Source organism: Arvicola amphibius, chromosome 8 (genome assembly GCF_903992535.2).
Source record: "Arvicola amphibius chromosome 8, mArvAmp1.2, whole genome shotgun sequence".
Taxonomy (NCBI): domain Eukaryota; kingdom Metazoa; phylum Chordata; class Mammalia; order Rodentia; family Cricetidae; genus Arvicola; species Arvicola amphibius.
This window is the reverse complement of record NC_052054.1, coordinates 79,353,942-79,380,927: the sequence shown is the minus strand read 5'-3', so window position 1 is coordinate 79,380,927 and position 26,986 is coordinate 79,353,942. Positions and strand designations below refer to the sequence as shown.

Genomic DNA, 26,986 nt, shown 5'->3' with positions numbered 1-26,986 from the left:
CCCTCCCGATACTCTCCTATATGTTTCTCCATTTTACTGTTTACATTCATGTCTTCATATTCTTTACTATATTTCTAAATCCCCACACCCTTACCCTGGCGAGAGGTACTTTTGCTCTGGCTGGTCGACGACAAATGCCATCCAATGGGGTGCGGTCAGCGACACCATAGTTCACTGGCTAGAACACCAAAAAGACAAAAGCCCTTAAACTCAAGGTAACAGCTATGTAGATCCAGTTGCTAAAGAAATGCACTTGGGGACCCCAAACCCAGGCTGTCCTAGAACTATCTGCTTTCTTTGAGCTAGCTCCGATTCCTCAGTGAAGATGTTCCTGAAGAGATCAAGTCATATTCTGACTCGAGGGCTCAATGAGCAGTGAATCTTGCCTGATGGAAGAATCTGCATGAAAAAGGAATTGAGCCAAAATTGGCTAACTGCTTTGTGTCACGCTATGTATTTGTCACCCAAGATCTCAGAAGTCATCTTTCCTCACTTCTGGCTACTTGGACACTGAGGAAAAACTTCAGAGCATTTCAGACCGCTGTCTGACCTGTTCCAGGTAAAAGCAAAGAAGGACATAGTTCCCCAGGACAATGGAGTCAAGGTACTGTATTTGGTGAATTTTGGGAATTGGACTTCACTGAAGTCAAGCCAGGATTGTATGGCTATAAATATCTGCTGGTCTTTGTCATTACTGTCACAGGCAGGGTAGATGTCCTTCTGTCCTGAATGGAAATGGTCCAAGTGGTAGCTAAGAAATGATAATGAAATTATCCCCAGATTTGGCCTCCCCATCTCTCTGGGGTTCAACAATGGCCTGGCCTTCACAGTCAAGTTATCTTAATTGCTTTCTAAGACTCTTAACATAAATCGGAAACTTTGCTGTACGTATCATCCTCAGAGCACTGGAAAGAGAGAGGATGACTATCACTTTAAAGGAGATCTTAACTAAATATCCTCTTGAGACCAGTGGTAACTGGGAGGACCTCTCACCTTACGCACTTCTTAGAAAAGTTCACCCCGTATGAAATAGTGTATAGGTAACAACCTCCCATGATCCCTCGGTACATGCTGCCTAGGGCCTCATGGCTGATTTTAGCTCTCTGTTAGCTGTGGTAATGGAGCTGAATGGCTGGTCAGTACTGCTGAACAAGTATGTCCAGACATCACCCCAGTGTCTTAGCCACTGTTCTGTTATCGTGGAGAGACCACAGCAGTGGCTTCTAAAAGAGAGTTTTTAATTGAGGGCTTGTTTACAGCTTCAGAGGGAGCATGGCAGCAGGCAGGAAGGCAAGGCACTACAGGCGGAGGGGGGCTGGTATGGGCTGTCAATAACACACCTCCTCCACTAAGGCCACACCTGCTAACCCTTCCCAAGCAGTTCTGTGAGCACCTGCCTTTGTAAACTCCATTTTAAAGAAGGAGCTTCATCTTAAGCCACATAATGAGCTGGTGGGTGGGTGAGCTCAGCTCCAGAAATGGGCTTCCCAGTGGTTAGTGCTTGGCATTTGAAGTGAATTGCAGATGGACGTTGTTCTGTGCCCATCTGTCTTCTGTCTTCTTTGGAGGAAGTAGAGCGCTGCTGCTAGAAGCCAACCTGTCTTTTTTGTTGTTGTTGTTATGAAAAGTTTTTTAATAACTAAATAGAGAGCTGAGTCTGAGCTTGACTGTACTGACTCTCTCTCTCTCTCTCTCTCTCTCTCTCTCTCTCTCTCTCTCTCTTTCTGTTTCTCTCTCTCTCTCCTCTCTCTAAGGATTTATTTATTGTGCATACAGTATTCTGTACTGCATGTATGCCTTCAGGCCAGAAGAGGGCACCAGATCTCATTAAAGATGGTTGTGAGCCACCATGTGGTTGCTGGGAATTGAACTTGGGACCTTTAGAAGAGCAGGCAGTGCTCTTAACCACTGAGCCATCTCTCCAGCCCCTGTATTGGCTCTTAACAGGTAAGGTTTACACTCGTAAAAAGACAGAAAGAAGAAAAAATTCCTTGCAATAGAAGGTTAACGGCAGAACTGATAATAGTAGAGAATATCTTAATATATTTTAAATGAGGGTTGGATTAAATATAAAGTATTTTTGTAAGAGACTTAAAAGTATGTACCAGTAGGCCTGGCGATGGTGGCGCACGCCTTTAATCCCAGCACTCGGGAGGCAGAGGCAGGCGGATCTCTGTGAGTTCGAGACCAGCCTGGTCTACAGAGCTAGTTCCAGGACAGGCTCCAAAGCCACAGAGAAACCCTGTCTTGAAAAACCAAAAAAAAAAAAAAAAAAAAAAAAAAGTACATACCAGTTTAAAACATGAGATTTATTGTTTTGTAGTCTGAAATCAGATGCAATGAACAATTATAACATTAAGCATAGGTGCATTTAAGTTACATGTATGAACACACACACACACAGAGTGAACAGGAATTGGGCAAAGTGGATAGTCTTGGTGGGCCCTATCAAAAGCATGCCACTGCACAAAACACATGGAACAGAGTCAGCAAGAGGAATCCCAGGGCTCCTGGCCACGCTTTCTGCACCCACCATGCTGGGGTGCTAGAAAGGTGTTGGTCCAAACTTACATTTGAGTATTAAAAAATGCTCATGTACTTTGCTTCGTAAATCTGGCTCAGTGAATTCATTTGGGGACCAGAAACCTGGGCATAACAGTCCCACTAACTGGCGACTGAACACTCAAACACATGAGCCTATGGGAGCCGTTCTCACTCACTCCACTACAGCTAGCAATCCCAAAGTCACTTATCGCTAACGGACCTGGCTAGTAGAATACTTATCTTTGGGATATTTTGGAGGCAAAACATCCCAAAGCTCAGTAAGCTCAGTTCTATTTTGTGTGACTTCATGGCTCCCAGCAAGTTTATTAGTAAATAGTTTATAACATCAATTTCTTTCCTTCGACTTTCTTCTCCATCAGCAGGACTGTGGTGGCTGATTTGGGAAGTGCTGGACCAAGAATGTTTTCAAGTGATCTTTGAGGCTAGCGGAGAAGTGAGGTAAGCCGTGTTATTCCTGCTTTCTGAAGCGAAAACCTTCATCATATAGATATTTAGGGATTTAACGTTAATGCCATTTAAACTGTCGGTTTCAGATCAACTGATTCGTTATCTTTTAGATCAGGTCTTTCTATTAGTTACGAAAATAACTTTAACAAATACTTTCTCCAAGTGTTTCGCTGTACTTCGGGGATACCGTGTTAGCTACGGATGACCTTGAGCTTCTGATCCTGCCCCATCACCTGAGATCTAGAAGTACAGGCTTTTGGGGATTCAAGCCCGGTTCCTGATATTCACCATTTAAACCTAGAGGATCTGCTTGGTGTCTCTCATTAAGTCTTCACTGCAGCACTGAAGTTTAATATGCCAAATTCATTCCCAGAACAAGCCATCTATCTGTCCGCCCAGGAAATCTGTTCCCGCACACTTCTTGGGCCCCTAGCACCCCAGAGGTGGCCAAACAAAGACAGCTCTCTGAGGAATTGAGAACACTGTTGAATAGCCAATCAGTCTTTTTTTCTTCTATTGCACTGAACTACACTTCCCAGCAATCTCAGCCGTGCGAATACCCTTGCTATTCAAATCACAAACACTCCGCCTCCACCGCTCCCTGCCCTTTTTCTGTTGCTGTTCATCGCCTACAGATAATACCGAAGGGACAGAAAATAAAAAAAAAAAAAAAATTCTAGCTTTTTGAAGTTGGTTTTAAATGCACTTTTGGAGGCTGACTCAGGGTTGTATGAATCCTGCGGGATGCGTTTCGATGAGGGGTGTAGTCCTTTCGGCCACGCCTCAAACGAACGCGCACAGAAACCCCTCCCGTCGGGAATCATCTTGTCCGCGGAGTTGTCTCTGACTACGTTTCCCAGAAACTTCCTCGGTTTCTCGCGGTAAAGCCTGGCTCTGGGCGGGACTTCAGATCTTTGCTGGCTTTTGCTGAGTTGCAACGAAGGGTTGCAAGGTTTGGGAAGCTTGGTAGGCCTGAGGTGCTGGACCTGGGAGGAGGGCGGGGCGAGCACGGAGCTGGAGCTTTGTGCGGCGGAGGAGTTGAGGTCGGAATTGCGCGGCTAGTTTGTGAGGCGTGACCGTGCGGTGCTAAGAGGCTGCAGTTGTGATGAGCATCTGTTTCTGATAACACCGTGGCGAGCACCATCCCTTGGTGAGTGAGAGCCGGCGGGCTGGGGACCACGTGCGGTATTGTGTGGAGGTGGAGCGCTTGTGGCTGGTTGAGTGTTCGGTCCCTGCAGTGGCGTGCGATGTGCGATGCTGTGTCCATGTGCTGCACAGGACAGGCAGAATTACCTTTCAGTCTGTGCTCCTGGTAAAAGTACCGTTGTACCTATGCTACCTTTTGAGTCGCCGAGTATGTGGTTCTCTTGGCATCGCGTAGGTAGGATTCCTGTAGTTGAATGTTGCTTTTGTGGGTCTGTGGGTTTTGTGTGTGAAGTTTCGGATGTGTATCTCTGCGTGCGTTATATTCCAGCTTTTCCTCATTTTAGAACTTCATGTGAGTGCTAGCACGCTCTCTTTTGTCTTTTGTTACGTTTATTTGTACACCTGTGGAGAAACTCATCCGTGTTAAGTAGGATAGCGGCTTATTGAGTTGTTTTGCCGCTTGGTGTACCAGGATCTGAAGTATTTTGCATGTATTCATCTTGTAGTAGTAGATATTTGAGTATTTCTCATTTTTAATCCTATAAACATAGTACCGTGACTGTTTTAATTTTTAATTTATGTTTTGGAGGCAAGGTCTCACTGTGTAGCCCTGGCTGGCATCAAACTCACAGATCCACCTGCCTCTGCCTCCCGAGTGCCAGCGCTACACCCAGACTTATAGTTACTTTTTTACAATAAGATACAGGACTTCAATTTCTACCAGTGCAAGTGTTGATGGAGTCATGTATTCCACTCTACTAACTGATGCAAAATATTCGAGAGCGGATCCACAAATAGATGCTTGCAGGATAAACGCTCCAAATCCTTACTGAAAAAAGAAAACGTTTAAAATGTGATTTAAGAAAAAGATTTATATTTAAGCCTGGCGCTCTGGTGCTCTGGAGGCAGAGGCAGGTGGATCTTTGTGAGTTCGAGGCCAGCCTGGTCTGCACAATGAGGTCTTGTCACCGTGAGACCTTGTCTCACAAAACCAGAGGTGGGGGGAGGAGAGAGCGAGAGAGGGGCCGGTAGAGGTAGAGAGGTCAGTCTCTATGTGGGCCTGAAGTTGGGGGTGTTGCCCTCTCTTCCCACTTAGACTCCTCAGTGTGTGGGGTAAGCACAGGGAATGATTGTTTTGGGAACTGTGTCAATGCCGTCTCAGTATTTTCTTTGCCTCTGCCAGTTCTACTCTGTTCCTGAAGAGCAGCACAGAGGAGCTGCGACTGTCAAACCATGGCTCAGGTGAGGTGTAACCTTTTTGTATGCAAATTGAGTCAATGTTGTCTCTAGTGCAATAAATGCCCGATTTCTCCCTTTTGATGCTGTTTTGGTTGGTGTTAAAGCCTTTCAGTTATAAACTATGCAGTCTCACCCTTGCTCTGTCTTGAGCAGCTTCTCAGCCTTCCTGACCCCGGTGTGCTGACTCCTGACCTTGAAATTATTTTCCTTGTTACTTTGTAGCTATAATTTTGTTACTGTTATGAATCATAATCATGGTTTCCTGGTGCTCTGAGGCAACCTCTATAGACAGGGTTGTTCTCCCCCTTCCCCCCCAGGGGTCGTGACCCCACAGGTTGAGAACTGCTGCTCTAAAGGAAAGGATCTCTAATAGACTAAATTAGTAAAAGCTTTGGCGGTCCAGCTGGGCTCACAACCAAAACATGCTGGTGTACACCTTTATTTCCAGCACTCAGGAGGCAGAGGCAGGAAGAGTTCAAGGCTAGCCTGGTCAGACCAACCAGGGCTACATGGCGAGATGTTATCCCAAACTAGCAAAAACAAAAAAAGAAGAAAGAAAATAAGTGTGATCGTTTTGCTCAGTTCCAGCTGTAGAACATGTCTCCTGGTTTATGAGCCTTCTAGGTTTGGAAGGATGACTGCTGGATGGTCAAAGCTGACATTCTGGTGAGCGCCCATGAAAACTTAACTGTCTGTAATATCACTGAGTTCCCCCCTTGAGCTTTTTATTATAATGTTATTTTAATCTTATGTGTGTGTTTTGCCTGCAAGTATGCCTGTGTGCCACATGAATGCAGTACCTTTAGAGGTCAGAAGAGGGTGTCAGATCCCCTGGGGCTGTATGTATAGATGGTGTGAGCCCCAGTGTTGGTGTGGGGGAAATGGACTCTGGGTCCTCTGGAAGAGCAACCAGTGCTCTCACCTGCTGAGCATCTCTCCAGCCCAGTACCGTTGCATTAAGCAGCATCCTTCTCCATCGTTTTCCTAAGGCTCAGTGACAAGGGTTATTGGCAGTTCAGCAGGAGTGGTTATCATTAACACTGTTGCCAGAATTAAGGTTGCCTTTTGTGGGTGTTTGGGGACAGAGTTTCTAGGCTGGCTTTCAACTCATGAGCTGAGGACATGTGCCACCGTGCCCAGTCTATATAGCTCTAGGGATGGTACCCAGGGTTTCATGCCTTTTAGACAGGTGTTTTACTGAGTGAACTACACCCCCGCTCAAGGAAACTTTCTGAAGATTAATATCAACCTAAATGTCTAAAGGGAAATGAGAAGTTGTCATTTATGCCTGCTGGGGTAGCTCATGCCTGATTCCCAGCTCTTAGGACAATGGCAGATTTGAGGCCAGCTTGTACTACAGTGAGTTCAAGGCTACCCTTGGGTACATAGTGAGCCCCTGTCTTGGAAAGCCAAGAACTAGGAGGGTGGTGGGGGCACACACGTTTAATCCCAGTACTCGGAAGGCAGAGGCAGGCAGATCTCTGAGTCCGAGGCCAACCTGGCCTACAGAGTAATTTCCAGGATGGCCAGGGTTACACAGAGAAACTGTCTTGGGGGTGCGGGGAGCCAAGAACCGGGAAGTAGCTCATTGGTAAAATACTTTGTCTAGCATGAAAAAGTCCTCAGTTCCTGGATTTCATCCCAAGCACCAAAGGCAAGCATGTGAGCAAAAAACTGGTATTTATTATCTTTAAGATAGAATATTATTTAATCTGAAATAAATATGCCTATAAAGACACTTATTATAACAAGTGCCCCCCCCCCCTTAATGTGCCTCTTTTTATACCAAGTTGGCCTTGAACTCACAGAGATGCTCCTCCCTCTGCCTCCCGAGTGCTGGGATGAAAGGCGTGCGCCACCATGCTCAGCATTCTACTTCCCACTGTGAATTTGGCTCCTTTAAATGGCTTATTGAGGATGGATGAGTAAACCTGGCTTGGTGCACAGTCTATGACCCCCGAGTTCAATGACATCATTGGCACACATCAGTGAGTTTTTTTCCTTTCTTTAGTTTTGTTTTTTTGAGACAGGATTTCTCTATTTAAAAATCTTGGCTGTCCTGAAATTTACTCTATAGACCAGGTTGATCTTAAACTCACAGAGATCTGCCTGCCTTTGCCTCCCGGATGCTGGAAACCCGCAGGCCAGCTAGGTTTCTTTCTTTCTTTCTTTTTTTTAAATATACACGAGTATTTGCCTTCCTGTCTGTATCAGCACTGTGTGCATATAGCATCTGTAGAGGCCAGAAGAGGGTGTTGGATCCCCTCTAGCTGGAGTTCTAGATGGTTGTGGGTGATCAGACCAAAGTCAGGTCCTCTGCTAAGTGCAGCAAGTGCCCTTAAATACACTGAGCCATCTCTCTAGCCCCAGTCAGTGTGTTTCTGTCTGGTCAAACACATCAGCTTCTTTGACATAGAGATGCCCTTCCCATCCCTTTGTGCTCTTGCTCCAGTATGAACTGGTTCCTCTCTAGCCTGCCATCACTTTCCTGAAACTTTTATCTTTCCTCTGGATTTTCCTCTGCTATTCTTCTGCTGAATTTTAACTGTTTGTGACATCCTGCGGTTCTCTTTGGTGTACCCCCTATTCCGTGTACCCATCCTCCAGCAGCTTAACAGTTTCTGGCATCCTGTGGTTCTCTCTGGTGTACCCCCTATTCTATGTCTCCATCCTCCAGTAGTTTTCTCGGAACTTGTCCTTGAGGCCTTGTGCATCTAGGAACGTACACTCAGAGCAGAAAATAGTTGAGTTATAGAATCCTAGGTCAGAATTGCTCTGTTCCTTTGTTCAGAAACCCATTACCCCTGCTTCTCGATGCCTTTATATAACCTGCTGTATCTGGATGCTTCTAATGTCCCAGCTTTCTCTTCTATCGTGAAATTATACTCTTGGCTGTTTGAGAAGAGACCACGTGGTGAGAATACCACAAGGTTTTGTATAAATCTTTTCCTTTGATACAGACAGATGTCCTCCGAGCTGGGTTCTGTGCCTTCCCAGCTTCCTGTGGTAATGGAGGAATTCACTGATCCCAGATGGCTTGATCCGGAGAAAACAGTATCATGGAAGCACAGTGGTTTGGGCCCAGGCCTTCCCTAGGATTCCAGGTGTCCACACTCACTGCTCTTAGCTTGTTCCATCTTATCCCTTTTCTGTTATTTTTCCTGCACAAAACATTTCTCTTTTTCCTTTTATTAATCAAGTAATATGTGATTATTGTTCCAGGTGTCAGTGCTATTCCGTGATGTGTACATAGACTTCTCTCAGGAGGAGTGGGAGTGTCTGACCGAGGAGCAGAGGGATCTGTACAGAGATGTGATGTTGGAGAACTACAGCAACCTGCTTTCGATGGGTAAAGACATCCATACTAACTCTGATTTGCCCATTGATAGGTCTGTTTCCTCCCTTCCTCCAGGTGTCAGATGCTCACTTGCCTTTGAAGAAGCCACTGCAAGCTGGGCGTGGTGGCACATGTCTTTAATCACAGCACTCTGAAGGCAGAGGCAGGCAGAGCTCTGTGAGTTCCAGGACAGCCATGGCTACACGGAGAAACACTGTCTCGAAAAAAAGAAAGAAAAGATGAGAAGGCCAAGGACCTGGAAGGCTGTTTGCTGGTGTCCACAGACCTTTCCCTCCATGGGGCGCCTGCTGGTGTCTGAGGCCGGGGAGAGGGGACTGCGGGCACTGTGGCCTGAGCTGAGCGGCAGTCTGGAGTCTAACGCGTCTCAGCCGCCTCCTTGCATAACTGTTGTCTGACTGCTGGAATATGCACTTTCCTGCACTGTCCCAGATCGCCCTCCCTTTCCTCTCTCCTTCCCCTCCATTTCTCTTCTATATCGTACATCTTCTCTATTTTACATCTCCCCATCACTCCCTCCTGGAGATTAGCCCAGCGCCTGTGGATTAATTGTCTTTGTTAGATTTCTATTGCTCTGAAGAAACACCATAACCATGGCAACTTGTATAAAAGAAAACCTTTAATTGTGGTGGCAGCTTACAGTTCAGAGATTCAGTCCATCGTGGGGGGGGAGCATGGTGGCGGGGAGTATGGGGGTGTGCAGGCGGATGTGGTGCTGGAGTTGAGACTCCTACATCTTGATCAGTAGGTAACAGGAAGTGAACTGAGACACTGGGTGACTTGAGCATGTATGAGACCTCAGAGCCCACCTCCACAGTGACACACTTCCACCAATAAGGCCACACCTACTCCTACAAAGTCACACCTCCTAGTAGTGCCACACTCTAGGAGATTATGGGGGCCAGTTACATTCAAACTACCGCAACCACTGACCTAAAGTTCTACTGGACTTGCTTTTTTTTTTAAAAAAAAAAAAATTATTTATTATGTATACAATATTCTGTCTATGTGTATGCCTGAAGGCCAGAAGAGGGCACTGGACCTCATTACAGATGGTTGTGAGACACCATGTGGTTGTTGGGAATTGAACTCAGGACCTTTGGAAGAGCAGGCAATGCTTTTAACCACTGAGCCATCTCTCCAGCCCTGGACTTGCTTTTTAACTAGGTTTTTTATTTGTTTTTATTCAGAAGTTCCACACCCTCCTTGATTCATCCTTTTCATTTTGTTTTATTTTTGCTTGTTGTTTGTTGAAACCAGGGTTTCTCTGTGTAGCCCTCACTTTCCTGGAGCTCACTCTGTGGACCAGGCTGGCCCTGAACTCACAGAAATCTGCCTGCCTCTGCTTCCCAAGTGCTGGCACTAAAGGTGTGCGCCACTCTGCCCAGCCATGCTGCACATTTTCATTAACCATTCATCATGTGGAGGACATTGAGGTTTCTATCTCCTAGCTGCTGTCAGTGCAGCAGCAATGGAAATGAGTTTTAGAATCGGATTTTCTTGTTGGTTGTGTCTGGCCCATATGTGTATGTGAGCCTGGTCCTCAAGCATGCTAAGTGAACACGATCGAAGTCCGCCCTGACCCTCACTTGACTCTCACTTTCTTTTCTTTTGCCTTTTTGTTTCTCAAGATAGGGTTTCTCTGTGTAGTCCTCAATGTTCTGGAACTCATTCTGTCTACCAGGCTGGCCTTGAACTCAGAGATTTGCCTCCTGAGTTCAGGGATTAAAAGCCTTCCCCCCCCCCCCCCTGTTTATTTGAGGCAAAGTCAGGCCAACCTTGAAGTCACTGTAAGTCAGGCAGGTCTTAGGCTCCACGTCCTTCTGAGAAGGTGGGATGAGGACCTGTGCCCGCAGGTTTGCCAGTGTGTGCTGCTTCTGTGCTCCACCCCGGCGTTTCTGCAGACAAGCACGGTCATTTTGCTCATGTCCATAGGGGGGTTGTATTTAGTGTCACACCTTCATTTGTATTCTTAACACCTGTTCCTGAATACCTTGCTTTATTTGATCACTGACATGACTGAGAATTAACTATGTATATATGTATGCATATTTTTATATATGTGTGTATATTTTTTGAGGTAGGGTCTTTCTGTGTATTGCTGCCTCTCCTGTAACTCTGTGTAGATCAGTAGTCTATAGAGTTCACAGTGTGTGTGTGTGTGTATGTGCCATGTGCATGTGCGTGTGTGCGTGTGTGCCATGTGCATGCTGTGCCCATGAAGGCCAGAAGAGATCACCAGATCCTTGGAAATGGAGTTATTCCTGACTTAGATAAGAATTTTATTCCATGGTAGTATTGAGTCCCTACTACATATCGTGTAGTTCACATAGACTTTCCTGTGTAATTATCCTATCATCTCTTATTGTCTCATCTTGTTTTATTGAGACCGGGTCTTGTTTTATAACCCAGTTTTGCATGGAACTCATGGTGTAGTTCAGGCTGGCTTGAACTCACAGCAACTCTTTTTTCAGCTTCAGGAGTCCTGCAATTGCAAGTGTGAGTCACCACACCTGGCTTTCTCATTTATTTTATTTATTGATTAAAAATTTTTTTAAAGTGTTTGTATGACTGTTTTGTGTAAATGAGTGTTTCCTGTCCTGCCTACCAGGTCCCAAATAACCATTTGGAAATATAATAATATTGCTTATGTTTGCTTGCTTGATAGCTCAGGCTTATTCCTAACTAGCTCTTACTTTTAAATTAACCCATTTCTATTAATCTGTGTATTGCCACATGGCTCATGGCTTTACCTGTCCTCTAGCATCTTGTTTCTTGGCTGGCTGGCTTGCATCTCTCCACATTTCACCCTTCTTCATCTGAGTCCTTAGTTTGATTGTCCTGCCTAACTTTATCCTGCCTTCTTTTAGGTCAGTCAGCTTTATTATTAGCCAGTGAGAGTAATACATATTCACAGTGTACAAAAGGATTATCCCACAGGACTTTTGCCTCCCATGTATGTATATGTACCATGTACATGCCTAGTGCCCAAAGAGATCAGAAGAGAACATTGGATTCCCCTGGGACTGAAGTTACAGGGAGTGTGAGTCACCATGTATGTACTGGGAATTGAATCTGGGTCCTCTGCAAGACTGCTGAGCCTACTTTCTGTACCCTCTATTGATTTTTTTTTTTTAATTTATTGAGGCAGGATTTCTCTTTATAGCCCTGGCTGTCCTAGAGCTAGCTTTGTAGACCAGGCTTTTTTTTTTTTTTTTTTTAAGAGATTGGGAGGGCATCCAGGAAATATTGAGATTCCTTCCCCTCACGTTTATTTCTCATAGGCTTTATAAACCTCAATCCAAAAGGGGAAAAAAAGGGCAAGACTTCTTTACCATAATACAAGGAACAAACAAAGTAATTATCTTCATAATACCCCAAACACAAAAGGACCATACCCTAGGTCAAGACATCCTGTTAGTGGCCACAGCCTGGGTCAAACCTCCTGTCATAACCTTGGAGGAACAAGAGTAGGCCTGAACTCTCTGACTTTTAGTCAAGGTGGAACAAACCACATCTGTGGGCTCCCACAGATTCCCCCCTTTTAAATTTATTAAAGCCTGAGCTTCTGCTACAGGACAGACAACTGTGCCTGTCTTAGGTTGTCTTCTCCCACCTTCCAGACTCACCCATCATCCATCCATACATTCTGTCATGCACACTCTGTCTTAGATTGCCTGGAGGGAAAAAGACCTTACCTGCCATTGACTATCAACCTCTGTTCATAAAGGATTAAGGGAGAGTGCATAGCTAGAGGCCATGCACCTCTGAGCCAAATTTCCATTGATACAGTTCACAAGTAATTAGATAATTGAAGGCAAGCAAATAATGCTTTGTGATACACATGCACCTATGGCCACAATATCTCCTAATAAAGGAGTAAAGGATGATCAAGATGGGATGGCCTTTTTAAGTTGGTCTAGTATGCCTTTAACAGTTTTAGCTGCATCAAAGTCCAAATTTGTCTTATTAAATATATCAGATTAAATCTAAGGACTCATTGGCATCATGTCAGATTTTCTCAGATAAGCTGTAACCTTTTTCTTTTTTTCTGTTTATTTATTATTTTTTAATTTTAATTGATTTTTATTGAGCTCTACATTTTTCTGTGCTCTCCTCCCTGCCTTTCCACTTCCCTTCAGCCCTCTCCCAAGGTCCCCATGCTTCCAATTTACTCAGGAGATCTTGTCTTTTTCTACTTCTCATGTAGATTAGATCTATGTATGTCTTTCTTAGTGTCCGCATTGTTGTCTAGGTTCTTTGGGATGGTGATTTGTAAGCTGGTTTTCTTTGCTTTATGTTTAAAAACCACTTATGAGTTGAGTACTTGTGACAGTTGTCTTTTTGAGTCTGGGTTACCTCACTCAAAATGATGTTTTCTATCTTCATCCATTTGGACCAGGCTGTTCTTGAACTCAGATTTTTGCTGGGGGATATTCGATTACACTGTGAATTCCAAGTTTGCATTTGTGTTAATTAAATAAAATTAACCTTGGGTCAGGAGGCTGAGTTAGCACCTAGTTGGCTGAAAGTAATCATAGAGCCTCAGAGGGCATCCAGGAGAGATAGAGAGACACAGGAAGTAGTAGAGGTGGATTTGGAGTGGCATGGTTTTTTTTTTAATGTTTGTTTGTTTGACTGGCATCAGAAATGCCAGTAAGGAGAGAAGGTCAGCTAGTTGCTACTCAGCCTCTCTGAGCTAGCAGGTTTTCACCCAGCCTTTGACTCTCAAGTCTTATTTATTATAAATAGAATAGTAGAGATTTAAAGCTACTTTTAGCAGCAGTGACAGATCTGGTGCCTATGGGAACAGAATTCTCACCTGGGTTCTCTGCAAGAACAGCAAGTGTTTCTAACTACTGAGCCATGTTTCCAGCCTCAGAGTGTTTTTTTGTATTTTTGTTTGTTTGTTTGTTTGTTTTTTAAATTCTTAATACAGATTCTCATAAAACCCAAACTGGTGTCAAACTCAGGATGACTTTGAACTCCCAACACCTCTGTCTTCGTTTCCTAAGTGCTGTGGTTATCAGTGTATACCATCTCACCTAGCTGACCATCATCTAGTTTCAAAAGATCAGTGTAATTCTCCCATGCTAATATTATATCTAATTGAATTTTCATGTCTCCCAAACAATAAAAATGTGAGTGATCACTTGCATATTTTCTTTTAGTTTTGGAATCAAGATGTGAAGCCCAGAAGCTGTTTTTGAAGAAGGAACTTTGTGAGATAGAGTCAGCACAGTGGGAGATAATGAGAAAACTCACAAGACAGGACCTTCAGTGCTCCAGTCTCCGTGGTGCCTGGGAATGGAATGGCCAGTGTGCGAGACAGCCTGGATCGCAGGAGAGACAGTTCAGTGAACTGATACTCAATCACGAAGACACGCCCACTCTCCATCAGTATCCGTCCTTCCGGCTGCAGCACAGTGTTAAGAATAAAGAGAAGTATTGTGCGAGTAAAGAAAATAGGAAGCACTATAAACACAGCTCACAGTTTACCACCCATCAAATCATTCGCACCGTTGAGAAGCCGTATGAATGTAAGGACTGTGGCAAGACCTTCAGACACCCCTCAGGACTTACCCATCATAACAAAATTCACACTGGAAAGAAACCCTTTGAATGTAAGGAATGTGGAAAAACGTTTATTTGTGGCTCCGACTTGACACGACATCACAGAATTCATACGGGTGAGAAGCCCTATGAGTGTAAGGACTGTGGAAAAGCCTTCAGTAGTGGTTCAAATTTTACTCGCCATCAGAGAATTCACACTGGCGAGAAGCCCTATGAATGTAAAGAATGCGGGAAGGCTTTTAGTAGTGGTTCGAATTTTACTCAGCATCAGAGAATTCACACTGGAGAGAAGCCCTATGAATGTAAGGAGTGTGGGAATGCCTTTAGTCAGAGCTCACAGCTTATTAAACATCAAAGAATCCACACTGGTGAGAAGCCCTATGAGTGTAAGGAGTGTGAAAAGGCTTTCCGGTCTGGTTCTGACCTCACTAGACACCAGAGGATTCACACTGGAGAGAAGCCCTATGCGTGCGGGATCTGTGGGAAAGCCTACTCTCAGAGCTCACAGCTCATCAGTCACCACAGACTCCACGCGGGGAAGAGAGCCCGTAAATACGAGGACTGTGCAAAGAGCTTCAGCTATGATTCACAACTTACTCAGCATCAAAACTTGTACTGGTGATGAAAACACACAAGATGTGTGTGAAGACCCAAGACGATCAGAGAATCTACCTTTAAAGTCCCTCTAGACTAAAGAATGTAGAAACAGTTTACTTGTTGACCTCAGCTTGCTCATCTGAAGAAACTCATATTGGAGAGATAGCCTATGAATATAGTATATTCTGGAAGCCTTTTAGTAACTTCCTGTTTATTTTGACTCTGATTATTCAGGCTGCACATAATTAAAAACAATGCTTTGACCTTAAACATCAGAATTCATATAGAAATGTAATCTTACGGTTTTCATTGTTTCCTTAGTGGTTTTTTTTTTTAAATAATTGTTACACTAACATTTCAGTCCATCTACACATGGCTATAAAGTTCTAGCAGCAGCATCGTTGACAAAATACCTCGAGTTTTACAGTTAGTGACGGAAGTGCCATGCTTAATTTTAAAGGTGGTTCTTTGGCTTTTTATAAAACATGCTCTTGTAGACATGTTTATGAACAACCTTTACCATGACAGATGGGAGCTGCAGGAGTTACTGATTGTGTTGACAAAACACCTTACAGAAGCAACCTGAAGGGGTTGTCACCGAGGTAGGAACACAGCCGCAGGACAGCAGCTGCCTGAGACTTTACAGAGACCTCGGCCCAGGCCAGGCTGAGAGTCACAACATTGATGAGAACTTCAGAGGGAGGGAAGCAGGTGCTCCAGGAAGAGAGGGGAAAGGTCACCTGGTAGGAGGGGTGTGGGTGTCTCGAGGGGAGTCCCAGGCTTATAGTGAGTCCTTACGGGATCTTGGTGGCTCTCAACGTACATCTGAAAAGATTGCTAAGAGAACAGCTCCTTTCTAACGTTGCCCCCAAAGTGTCATTTGTAACAAGATAGTTAAAGGATTTTGTAGCTGGGCATGATTGTTCGTACATTCAATCCCAGCCCTCAGGAGGCAAAGGCAGGTGGGTCTGAGTTTGAGGCCAGCTTGGTCTACAAAGTGAGTTCCAGGATGGCCAGGGTTACACAGGGAAACCCTGTCTCAGCAAAAACAAAACAAAAGAATCTTCCTCAGTAAATGTGGTGGTTTATGAGGAGAATCACTTAGATATGGGAGAAAGTCTAGGAACATGAGGTTATGCCTTATTTGTAACCCAAGTGAGCGTAGCCTCGTTGCTTCTGACACCCTTGACGGGGCCAGCTTCTGGAGAAATATCAGCTGGCACCAAGGCCGAGCAGCTTTCCTTACTTCTAAAGTTTTATTAGTTTATTTTATTTTGTGTGCCTGGTGTTTTGTCTGCACATATGTATGTGTGTACCAGCTGTGTCCCTGGTGCCCTTGAGGCCTGAAGAAAGCATTGGAGCCCCTGAAACAGTTTCCAAATGGTAGTTTAGAGTAGCTCAGTGCACTGAGCCATCTCTTGGCCTGAAAGCAGTTTATTTGCTGACTTTGACAAGTCTTTTGGAAAGCACATATTTTTATGGGCTGTTAGGTCCTTCTCAGTGGAGTCTGAAGTCTGCCTTTGTGAGTGTCAAAAGCAGATCAGGGGCTGGAGAGATGGATCAGCGGTTAAGAGCACTGGCTGCTCTTCCAGAGGTCCTGAGTTCAATTCCCAGCAACCACATGGTGGCCCATCTGTAATGAAATTTGGTGTCCTCTTCTGGCGTGCAGGCATACATGCAGACAACACCATATACATAATAAATACATCTTTTTTGAAAAGTAAGAAAAAAAGCAGATCAGTGTCTCTGGAGTAGGGTGTCTCTCCTCTTTTATCCTGTGCCACTAAGGTTCCCTATCTTTCTGTCCTGCTGTCAGTGTGGTTAGCAGTTTGGCAGGACAGGAATGACAAAGAGGTTTGCGAGGCTTCTGGTCACACTGAGTCTGCAGTTAGGAAGTGGAAAGATGAATGCAAGTGCTTAGCTTGCTTTAAAAAATTATTTTTTTTTTAGATTTATGTGTGTGTTTTACCTGCATGTATATATACACTACTCGTGCTATGGGTGATTGTGAGCCCCCACGTGGTTGTTAGGAATAACCTGGGTCCTCTGTAAGAACAGCAAGTGCTCTTAAGTATTGAACCATCTCCCACCCACAGGTCTTCCCCCAACACCCACATACCTTTTTTTTTTTTTTTATTTCATGGTGTGTCTTTCTACTTGAGTTAAAATGTGTTGATCGAGGTTTCTGTCCCGCCTGGTCCTGCAGTCATTCAGTCCCAAAGAAATACACAAAGGTCTGTATAAGTCATATAAAGTAGTTGGGCTATTAGCTCAGGCTTCTTATTAATTAATTCTTATATCTTAACTCATAATTCTTGTCTGTGTTAGCCACATGGCTTGGTACCTTTCATCAGCGAGGCATTCTCATCTGTGTCCTTGTCTGGGTGATGACTGCAGACTGACTCTTTCCCCTTCTCAGAATTCTGTTCTAGTCGTCCCATCTCTACTTTCTGCCTGGCTACTGGCCAATCAGTGTTTTATTAAAAATAATACAAGTGACAGGATAAAAGACCATTGTCCCACAGCATTCTGGAAATATTTTATTCTACCCCCCAGACTCCCAGAGATGTCTTGTGATTCTAAATCTCAAGTTGACAATCAAGGATAGTGGCCCTTCATGGTGGCACATGGGAGGCAGAGGCCAGCCTGGTCTACAGAGTAAGTTCCAGGACAGCCAGGACTACATATAGAAACTGTCTTGAAAAACCAAAAAGACTCAGCAATCACAGGACTCTGACGTTGACAATGTTTCATTGTGCTTCTGATAAGCCACTTAAGTGCCTCCCAGTGGCCGTCGTTGGTGCTCTGTCGTGATATGTGCTAAAATACATGCCCCCAATGGGCATTCTCCCTGGCACTTCTTTGTTTTATGTGTATGAGTGTCTTCGTGTATGTGTGTGTATATACATGGTGGCCCAGGAGATCAGAAGAGGGCATTGAATCCCCTAGAACTGTAGTTATAGATGGTTATGGGCCACCATATTTTGTTGAGACTAAACTTGGATTTTCTGTAGGAACAACCAGTGTTCTTAACCAATAAGCCGTTTCTTCAACTCCATTACTTATATGTTAGTGTGTTTGCTTGTTTGTTTATTTCGGAGGCAGGGTTTTTCTACGTACCCCCAGCTATCCTGGAACTGACTATGTAGACCAGGCTGGCCTCAACCTCACACACAGGGATATGCCTGCCTCTGCCACCTGATTATGAGTGCAGGGATTGAAGGCCTGTGCCACAGTGCCTGGTCCCACATTTTATTTTCTCAGTTTTAGTTTGTGTGCCACAGCCTTGCTGTGGAGGTCATGGGTGAGTTTTGACCTCCACTATCTGGTTCCCAGGGAATGAACAGCAAGCTCCACTGAGCCATCTCCCTGGCTTAAATGCTTTTAATTTCAACTGTAGAAATAAGACTGTTTTCCTTATGGAATGTTTAAACATTAATAAGACAAACACCCTTTGACTGCAGCCTGCACCCATTTCCCAAAGAGTAGTCATAATCGGTTGTTTAATTAGATGACAAGTTTTCTGTTTCAGATTAGGAGTCTTATTTCATGCATGTGTGTATGTGCTATAGCACCTTACATGTATGGAGGTCAAAGCATAACTTGTAGGAGTTGGTTCTCTTCCAGAATGTGAGTCCTGGGGATTGACAGCAAATACTTTTAATCTCATGCCTCATGTTGTCAACTGGCTGGTTTCAAGCTCTTGGCCTCAATTGATCTTCCCACCTCTGCCTCCATAGTAGCTGGGACTAAAGGCATGAATCAATTTGCTCATCTTGAGCTATCTATTTGGCAGGTGGGTTGGTTGGTTTGTTGAGATAGGGTCTCATGCCCCCTAGTCTGGCCTCAAACTCAGCATTCCTGCCCAAGTGCTGAGATTACAGGCGCATGCTCAGCTAGGACCCTTAGGGCTTTTGGTTGTGTTGTTTGTTGGTTTGCTTTTGGTTTTTGAGACAGGTTTCCCTATGGAGTCCTAACTGTCCTGTAATGTTGGTGGATGGCGTTAGTTTGTTCCCAACTGCCCTGACCCAAAATATTCACACAGAAACTGTATTAATTACAACACTGCTTGGCTAATAACTCTAGTGTATTCCTAGCAAGCTCTTACATCTTAAATCAACCCATTCCTATTATTTTATATTTTACCATGACACTGTGGCCCACCTGTAAGGTTCTGGCTGACGGCTCTCATCTTTCCCCTCTGGTGGCTACATGGCTTCTCTCTGACTCTACATTCTTTCTCCCAGCATTCAGTTTAGTTTTCCCTGCTTAGCTCTACTCTGCCCTGCGGTAGACCCAAATAGTTTCTTTATTCTTTAACCAATAAAATCAACACACATACAGAAAGACTTCCTACTGTAACTCTCTGTAGCCCATGCTAGCCTTGAACTCAGAGATCTACCTACCACTGCCTCCCAAGTGCTGGGATTATGACCCTTCATTGTTTTAAAGTTTTTTAGTGAATACTATCAAATGGGAATGATTATACCCCTACCCCAATATTTCATTAAGATTAAGTTAGTTGAGATTTATGGTGTTTCTAGGCAGGAATAGTGCACACATTTAATCCCGCACTTGGGAGGCAGAGGCAGCGGATCTCTGTGAGTTCAAGGCCAGCCTGGTCTACAGAACGAGTGCCAGGACAGGCTCCAAAGCTACACAGAGAAACCCTGTCTCAAAAACAAAAAAACAAAAACAAAAATTTGAATTATCAGAATACACTTATGTTGCCTTAGTTTCTTGTTTCGCTTTAACAAAGAAAAAAAAGTCCCTGGTCAAGCAATAAAGGTACTGGGCTGGAGAGATGGCTCAGTGGTTAAAAGCACTGACTGCCCTTCCAGAGGACCCGAGTTCAATTCCCAGCACCCACATGGCAGCTCATAGCTGTCTGTAACTCCAATTCCAGGAGTTACTCTCACCCAGACATACATGCAGGCAAAATACCAATGCACATAAAAAATAAAAAAGCCGGGCGGTGGTGATGCACACCTTTAACCACAGCCCTCAGGAGGCAGAAGCAGGTGGATCTGTGAGTTTGAGGCCAGCCTGGTCTACAGAGTGAGTTCCAGGACAAGAAACTGAAAGAAAGGAAGACATGGGCCTGATTCCTTGATCCTGGGCTGTCTGCTCTAGCCATAGTGCCTCTTATTTATCTTATTTTCTCTTAGTCTAGAGTTACTCAATTCTTCGAACAAGTCCCTCCTCAGAGCCTAGGAAAACTTACTGCTCTTGCAGTGGACCCGGGATTCTGTTCCCAGCACCCACAGGGTGGCTCACAAACATCCATGATGACCTTCCTGGGCACCAGGAACGCAGGCGTTGCACGTGCATACATTTGGCAAAACAGACATATACATAGAACAAATCTTTTTAAAAAATCTTCAAGGATCGGGGCAGAAGCAAACTTCTACATGACAGGCATTTCCTTTAAAATCTTATTCTAAAACACGTTCACTTGCAGTCATCTCCACAAAAAGCCTATGCTTTTACCAAATAACACAATTTCCCAGGAGGAAACCAGCCTTTTCCTCAAATAAGCAAAGCTGAGGTCCCCTCTCCTCCCATAGTCCTGCAACCCTAACTAAGCTCACAGTGCATGCAGCCCTGGGACTCCGGCGGCGCGCTCGGCGCCTGCGCACTGGGTGCGAGCGGCTGTCCCTCCCAGCAGCCCCCGCGCGCAGCCCTTTAGGCCCTCGGGGTCTGGGGACGTCGCTGGTCAGGGCTCAAGCGAGCAGGCGTCACCTCGGCGGCGTAGGGCGGGGCAGCTGAGCGGCGCAGGCGTCTGGGTCCTGGTTCCCTGGATTTAGTGAAGGCTCTGCGTGCAGCGGGGTAAGAGAGCACGGGGAGGGACTGGGCTCAGTCGCTGGCTGCGTGGGGACGACAGGCGAGCTGTGCCTGCTGGGCGTGACAGGGTGGCACCCGGCTGAGGGCGGCCAGGAGACCGCACCGTGATGGCATTTGTGTGAGTGAATGGGATGCAGGGCGGCTTGTGCGAGCCAGGTTGCAGAGGCCGTGGAGTGGGCGATTCTGACCCCAGGGTCGGCTGCTGTGTAGCACGTCAGTCCCGGAGATGAATGGTCCCCAACCACTCACCTGGGCGCCACACAAAAGACTCGCGGCAAACAAAGCAAAGCGCTCCCGATCGTGGGAAAAGAATGGTAGATCTGAATGACACCCCCACCCTCGCTGGCACCCTGGGGTTCCCCCTCCCCCCCGATGTATCACAGAAACTCGGACACAGAACACACGGAGCAGGCTGTTTGGGGTTCCAACCCTGGCCATTCGCCACACTGGCCTTTCTGAGATACCAGGAAAGGACAACACTTCTCACTCCTCCTGTGTGTGAGTGACAGATGGGAGTGACAGGACTGGTTGTGTCCTGTGCTTTGATTTGACCAAGCTGAACAAGGCTCGGAGAAAAGTTTGGATATTAGGATTCTCACCTACCCTAGTCCTGCTGAAGTCTTTTTAAAGCACTCACGAGAATGAAAGAAATACATTACTGTTGACTGTTTTAAGGTAAGGTTAAGGGAATTGGATGCCACCTCTTTGATCTGTGAAACACATTTTTCTATTTTAATGGATAAGAAGGTCTATTTCTTGGAAACAGGGCCTGACTCCTTACACTATATGTCTGTAAGACACAGATCCATTTTCCAATGCTTAATACTTAAAACTTCCCTCAAAGGGAAACTTTTATTTTTATAACTAGTAATTTATTTTATTTATTTACTTAGGTTTTTTGAGACAGGGATTCTCTTAGCCCTGGCAGTCCTGGAACTCACTCTGTAGGCCGGGCTTGCCTCGCACTCACAGAGGTCCACCTGCCTTTGCCTCCTGGGTGCGAGTGTTATTAAAGATGTGTGCCACCACTGCCCGGCTGATATGGATCATTTTTAAATGACAGGTTTCTTTTTATCCTGTAGATGCTGAATTACGTATTTAGTCTCTTTCCTATTGAAGGATTTTTTTTTTTTTTTGGTTTTTCGAGACAGGGTTTTCCTGTAGTTTCTAGAGCCTGTCCTGGAACTAGCTCTTGTAGACCAGGCTGGCCTGCCTCTGCCTCCCTAGTGCAGGGATTAAAGGAGTGCGCCACCACCGCCTGGCTTGAAGGATTTTTTTTACAGCCTTTTTTTTTTCTGTATGGACAGTGTATTTCAATGTATCCCCCTCATTTATTTATTTATATGTATGAATGTGTGTTTGCGTGTGCATATCATAGAATGTGTGTAGAGGTCAGGGGACAACTCGTGGGAGTCAGTCTTTTTCTCGTGTGAGCATAGGGATCAAACTTAAGTTATCATCCATCTTGGTGGCAAGTATCGTTAGCAGCTGAGCCGCTTGTCATCTTGTTTTGGTGTACATCTTTGGTGACCATATATATGTGTGTGTGTGTGTATATATATATATATATATATATATATTCAATTATACATATAATACATATGCATATATAACTGTTTTCTTTAGTCCTCAGAGTGGAATTTCTGAGTCAGAGGGTTTGTATGGATTAAACACTGCATGCACATTTTTTAAAATTCTGTCTTTGGCTTGCTGGTTAGAATGTCCGCTTCCTCATATTCTTCAGAACGCGAGTGTTGATGCTGGTAGAGGGAATTTTATATCCTGGTAGATTGACATCATTTTTGTTTTCTAGTGAACCTCAAGTACCGAGTCTCTGTTGCTGCAGTAGGGAATTCTGGGTTTCACAAGTTGGGGCTCGGACTGGATGAGAGCCGGCTTTGTGGTGCGAGTGAGGGCTCCATATGTAGCCATGCCTTTCCCCAACTTCCAGTTTCTACAAGTCTGATTTCATGTCTTTCATTGTTTCTGATCTGTTAAATGAATAGGATATTATACTAAATATAAAACTGAAGATACAGTATACTGTATGAAACATCAAAAATTAGGGATGGCGCATGCCAGTTATCTCTTCAGGTGGAGACAGGAGGAAGTAGGCTTGGCTGTGGACAGGCTGAGAACAGTCTCCCAGGGCCATGGCTGCCAGTCTTGGTACTTGGATTTTCTTTCTTACGTCTGGTGACTCCAGGTGTGCATTGGAAACTTTGCAGGAGACTGGGTAAGGTGTTGTGGCCCTAGCTGGAGAGATCGTCTGGGGACTTCTGGGGCCAGTCTCATCTCACCGACTTGCTTTCCTCCCCCAGCTCTGGCCCCTGTGGACTCTGCTTCTTCTGAGAATACATTTCAAGGAAGACTGTTGAATTTCTAAACCATGGCCCGTGTAAGTTAACTGTTCATATTCTTTTTCTGGAAACACTGTCATGTTAAGGTCCTGTGAATACCTCTCTTTTTGAAATTTCTCTTTTTGTGTATGGGTGTTTATATATGCACCATGTATGAGTGTGTGTGTGTGTGTGTGTGTGTGTGTGTGTGTATGTATGTATGTACATATGTACCACATGAGTGCCAGGATCTAAGGAGGCCAAAAGAAGGTGTCAGATCCCTGGAATTGCAGTTAAAGTTCTAAGCCATAATATAGGTGTTGGGAGCCTAACCCAGGTCCTCTGTGAGAACAGTGAGTGCTCTTGACTGAGCTGTCTCTCCAGACACATCAGAACATTTCTTTATTGTGAAACTTACTATGAGAACCCCATCCAGGACCTCCCAGTTGTTTCAAATCCACTGAGGGAAGAACACGGGCGTTATCTTTTCTAGCCGTTCATGTGCTCACTGAACAAGTCATTCGACATCTATAAACTGGGAGAGGATGGGACCCTTTAACTACTCATAGGAAGACTCTTGAACTTTTCTAGACTTGAATTTTCTAAATATGTAAAGTTTGTCATTGTTACTGGGCATTGGTAGTGCACACCTTTAATCCCAGCACTCAGGAAGTAGGGGCAGGTGGGTTTCTTGAGTTCGGGGTCAGTCTGGTCTACAGAGGACAGCAAGGGATACACAGAGAAACCCTATCTTGAGAGACCAATAAACAAACGAATAAGCATGCTATTGTCTGGCTTCAGCTAAGACATGTGAGATCTTGTAGGTTTAGGGCTGGGCAGGGATGTGTCTGACACTTGCTTTCAGGAGATTTAGGATCTTTACTAGGAAGCCCCAAGAGCTCAGGAGCAGTGTAACATTTGCAGTAAGATAGGAAAGGCTAGGATTACCACATGACCTCCACTTCTCAGCTTCTGTGCGGCTGCTTGAATCTGAACCCAGGTCCTCATGCATGTGTAGTGAGCACATTACCCACCGAGCTGGTTCCCTAGTCCCTGTTTTTTCTTGAAGACAATATTGGAGCTAGGGACAGTGGCACCTTTAACCTTTAACACCTTTAACTCTAGCACTGGGGAGGTTGAGTCAGTGGAATGACTGCAAGTCCCAGGTGATCCAGGCTACAATGTGAGATTCTGCCTCTAAAACAAACAAATGAACAAAAAAAAACCAAACAACAACAACAACAAAAAAAACCAAAAAATGGAGCCAGTGAGGCAGCTCAGTGGGCCAAAGGCCCTTACTGCGGGGTGATAGAAACCTAGTGAACCGAGAATTTGACTCCAGTAACCTACAGAGGTAGAAGGCAAAAACTGACTCCACAAAGCTGTCGTCTCACTACCACATGCATGCCTGCATTAGCATACACACACACACACACACACACACACACACACACACAGAGAGAGAGAGAGAGAGAGAGAGAGAGAGAGAGAGAGAGAGAGGTTATTGCTCTGTAGCCCAGGCTGCCTTGCGTTCATGGTCCTGCCTCACTTGTTATGATTATTGTTGTCCCTCTGCTAGTCTCTCACTCTTGACTCCCCACCTGCAGGGTGTCTGTTATATCTGTGCTAGGAGCTCTCTGTTGCTGTGGTAAACATGGTGACTAACAAGCAACAGAGGGAGGGAAGGATTTGTTTGTTTGTTTGTGTGTTTCATCTTACAGCTTATTGTCCATCATGAAGGAAGTCAGGACAGGAACTCAAGGCAAGAACCTGCAGACAGGAACTGAAGCAGAGACCATGGAGAAACGTTGCTTACTGACTTGTTCTTTCTGACTTGCTCAGCTATTTTTTCCTTTTTTAAAAATTTATTTATTATGTATATAGTGTTCTGGGCACCAGATCTCATTATAGATGGGTGTGAGCCATCGTGTGGTTACTGGGAGTTGAACTCGGGACCTCCAGAACAGCAGTCAGTTCTCTTAACCTCTGAACCATCTCTCCAGCCCCTTCTTTTCTTTTTTACTTTTGCTTTGTTTTTGTTTTTTGTGACAGAGTTTCTCTGTGTAATAGCTGTCTTGGAACTTGTTCTGTGGATGAGGCTGGCCTCAAACTCACAGAGATCCGCCTGCCCCTGCCTCCCAAGTGATGGAATTAAAGACATTCACCACCACTGCCTGGCTCAGCTATCTTTCTTATACAACAAACCAGAGCCACCTGGCCAGGGTGTACCACCCACAGTGGGCACTCCCATATCAATCAAGAGAATGTCTTGTAGACGTGCCCACAAGCCAGTGTGATGGAGGCAGTTTCTTAAGTGAGGTTCTCTTCCCAGATGACTGTAGCTTGTGTAATCTGACAAAAACCAACCAGCACATTCTCATTGTTCTGCTCGACCAGATTTTGATTTCCAGACACGTTTGGGTTATTGAGGTATGTCAGAGTATGTAGCAGCCGAAAGTGATGGTTCATAACAAGGGAGAGGATGGAAGTTGGGGGAGAAAAGGAGGAAGAGAAAAGCAGCAGCAGGACCCTCATTTTCCTGTTGTATAGTCTCCCAGCTCAAGCCTGTTTCCTATAATGGCCCACTTCCGAGCTGTGATGGACCACGCTTTTAATACCAACACACGGGAGGCAGAGGCAGGTGGCTTTCTATAAGGCCAGTCTGGGCTGCACAGTGGGCACGTTCTATAGGGAGAACTGTCTCAGAGCCAGCAAATGCCCACTTCCCTCAGCATCTCTTCCATGTCTTCTCGTTGGGCTTTAGATAATTTTTGTCGCTTTAGCTGTGGCATCTGCTTTGTCATTCAGGTATCAGTGATGTTCAGTGATGTATCCATAGCCTTCTCTCGGGAGGAGTGGGAGTACCTGGACCTAGCACAGAGGGATCTGTACAAAGACGTGATGATGGAGAACTACCGCAATGTGGCCTCTCTGGGTAAGCCTGTCCGTCTGACATTTTGATTGTATGCGCTAACATCCGTTCTCTCTGGAAATTTCCAGAATAACTTTCCAAGACAACATTTGCTTTTCTTTTTTTTTTTTTTTTTTTTTTTTTTTTTTTTTTCGAGACAGGGTTTCTCTGCAGCTTTTTATTTATTTATTTTTTTTATTTTTTTTATTTTTTTTTTTTTAGAGCCTGTCCTGGAACTAGCTCTTGTAGACCAGGCTGGCCTCGAACTCACAGAGATCCGCCTGCCTCTGCCTCCCGAGTGCTGGGATTAAAGGCGTGCGCCACCACCGCCCGGCACATTTGCTTTTCTTTTACATTTGTTTGTTTGTTTGTTTATTGTGTGTGGGGTAAGAGAGGGGCATGCACATGCTGTAGCGCGTGTGCAGCACACGACGCTGTAGCGCATGTGCAGAGGTCAGAGGACAACATTTGAAAGCTGGTTCTCTTCTTCCACTGTGTGTGTTCTGGAAGTGGACTTAGGTTGGCAGCAAGCGCCCTTGCCCCTGTGCCATCTCCCCTGTATTGCTTCCTGTTTTAAGGAGATAGTTGGAACGTTTGGTCGGGAGTGAGTACTTTCATTCAGTACATTCGCTTTCCCCATGCTTATGCGACCTTTGGGCCCTTTACATGGCAGAGCGTCTTAAAAGCTCTTATTTACTTATTTGAGACATGGTCATATTGTAGGGCAGGGTGGTTTGTAACTCACCACCTCCCTCCAGCCTCAGCCTCCTGAGTGGCGGGATAGCTGATGTGAGCTACTTCAGGGGCTAGACTTCAATGTAGTCTTATCACTATCAAACAAGACATTTTGCTTTTTAAATATTTATTTTTTGTTTACGCACATGGGGAAGGGGCCACAGCTGTGCAGTGACATGTGGAGGTCAGAGGACAAATTGCAGTAGTGGGCTCTCTGTAGATGGAGCTTTCCTA

General features: G+C 45.0%; 2 protein-coding genes across 4 annotated transcripts in view; both read left to right on the top strand.

Annotated features, from left to right (window-relative positions):
- The first annotated feature begins 3,949 nt into the window (after positions 1-3,949).
- Positions 3,950-15,236, top strand: Znf566 (zinc finger protein 566). 3 transcript variants are annotated; one of them, XM_042055637.1, is made up of 5 exons: positions 3,950-4,162; positions 5,342-5,400; positions 8,358-8,501; positions 8,620-8,746; positions 13,924-15,236. In XM_042055637.1, exons 3-5 carry the CDS (start codon positions 8,457-8,459, stop codon positions 14,946-14,948), a joined length of 1,197 nt encoding a protein of 398 aa, XP_041911571.1. In that variant the 5' UTR covers positions 3,950-4,162; positions 5,342-5,400; positions 8,358-8,456; the 3' UTR covers positions 14,949-15,236. The 3 variants fall into 3 exon arrangements, with proteins under 3 accessions (XP_041911571.1, XP_041911572.1, XP_038196647.1); XM_042055638.1 differs by lacking the exons at positions 8,358-8,501; positions 8,620-8,746 and adding an exon at positions 8,810-9,045; XM_038340719.1 differs by lacking the exon at positions 8,358-8,501.
- Positions 15,237-22,084: 6,848 nt separating this feature from the next.
- Positions 22,085-26,986, top strand: part of LOC119821592 — a 41,709-nt gene continuing 36,807 nt past the window's right edge. The window contains exons 1-2 of the mRNA XM_042055609.1: positions 22,085-23,165; positions 25,915-26,041. Of these exons, the coding sequence (XP_041911543.1) occupies positions 23,157-23,165; positions 25,915-26,041 (136 nt within the window). The 5' untranslated portion in view covers positions 22,085-23,156. The remainder of the gene's footprint in view (positions 23,166-25,914; positions 26,042-26,986) is intronic.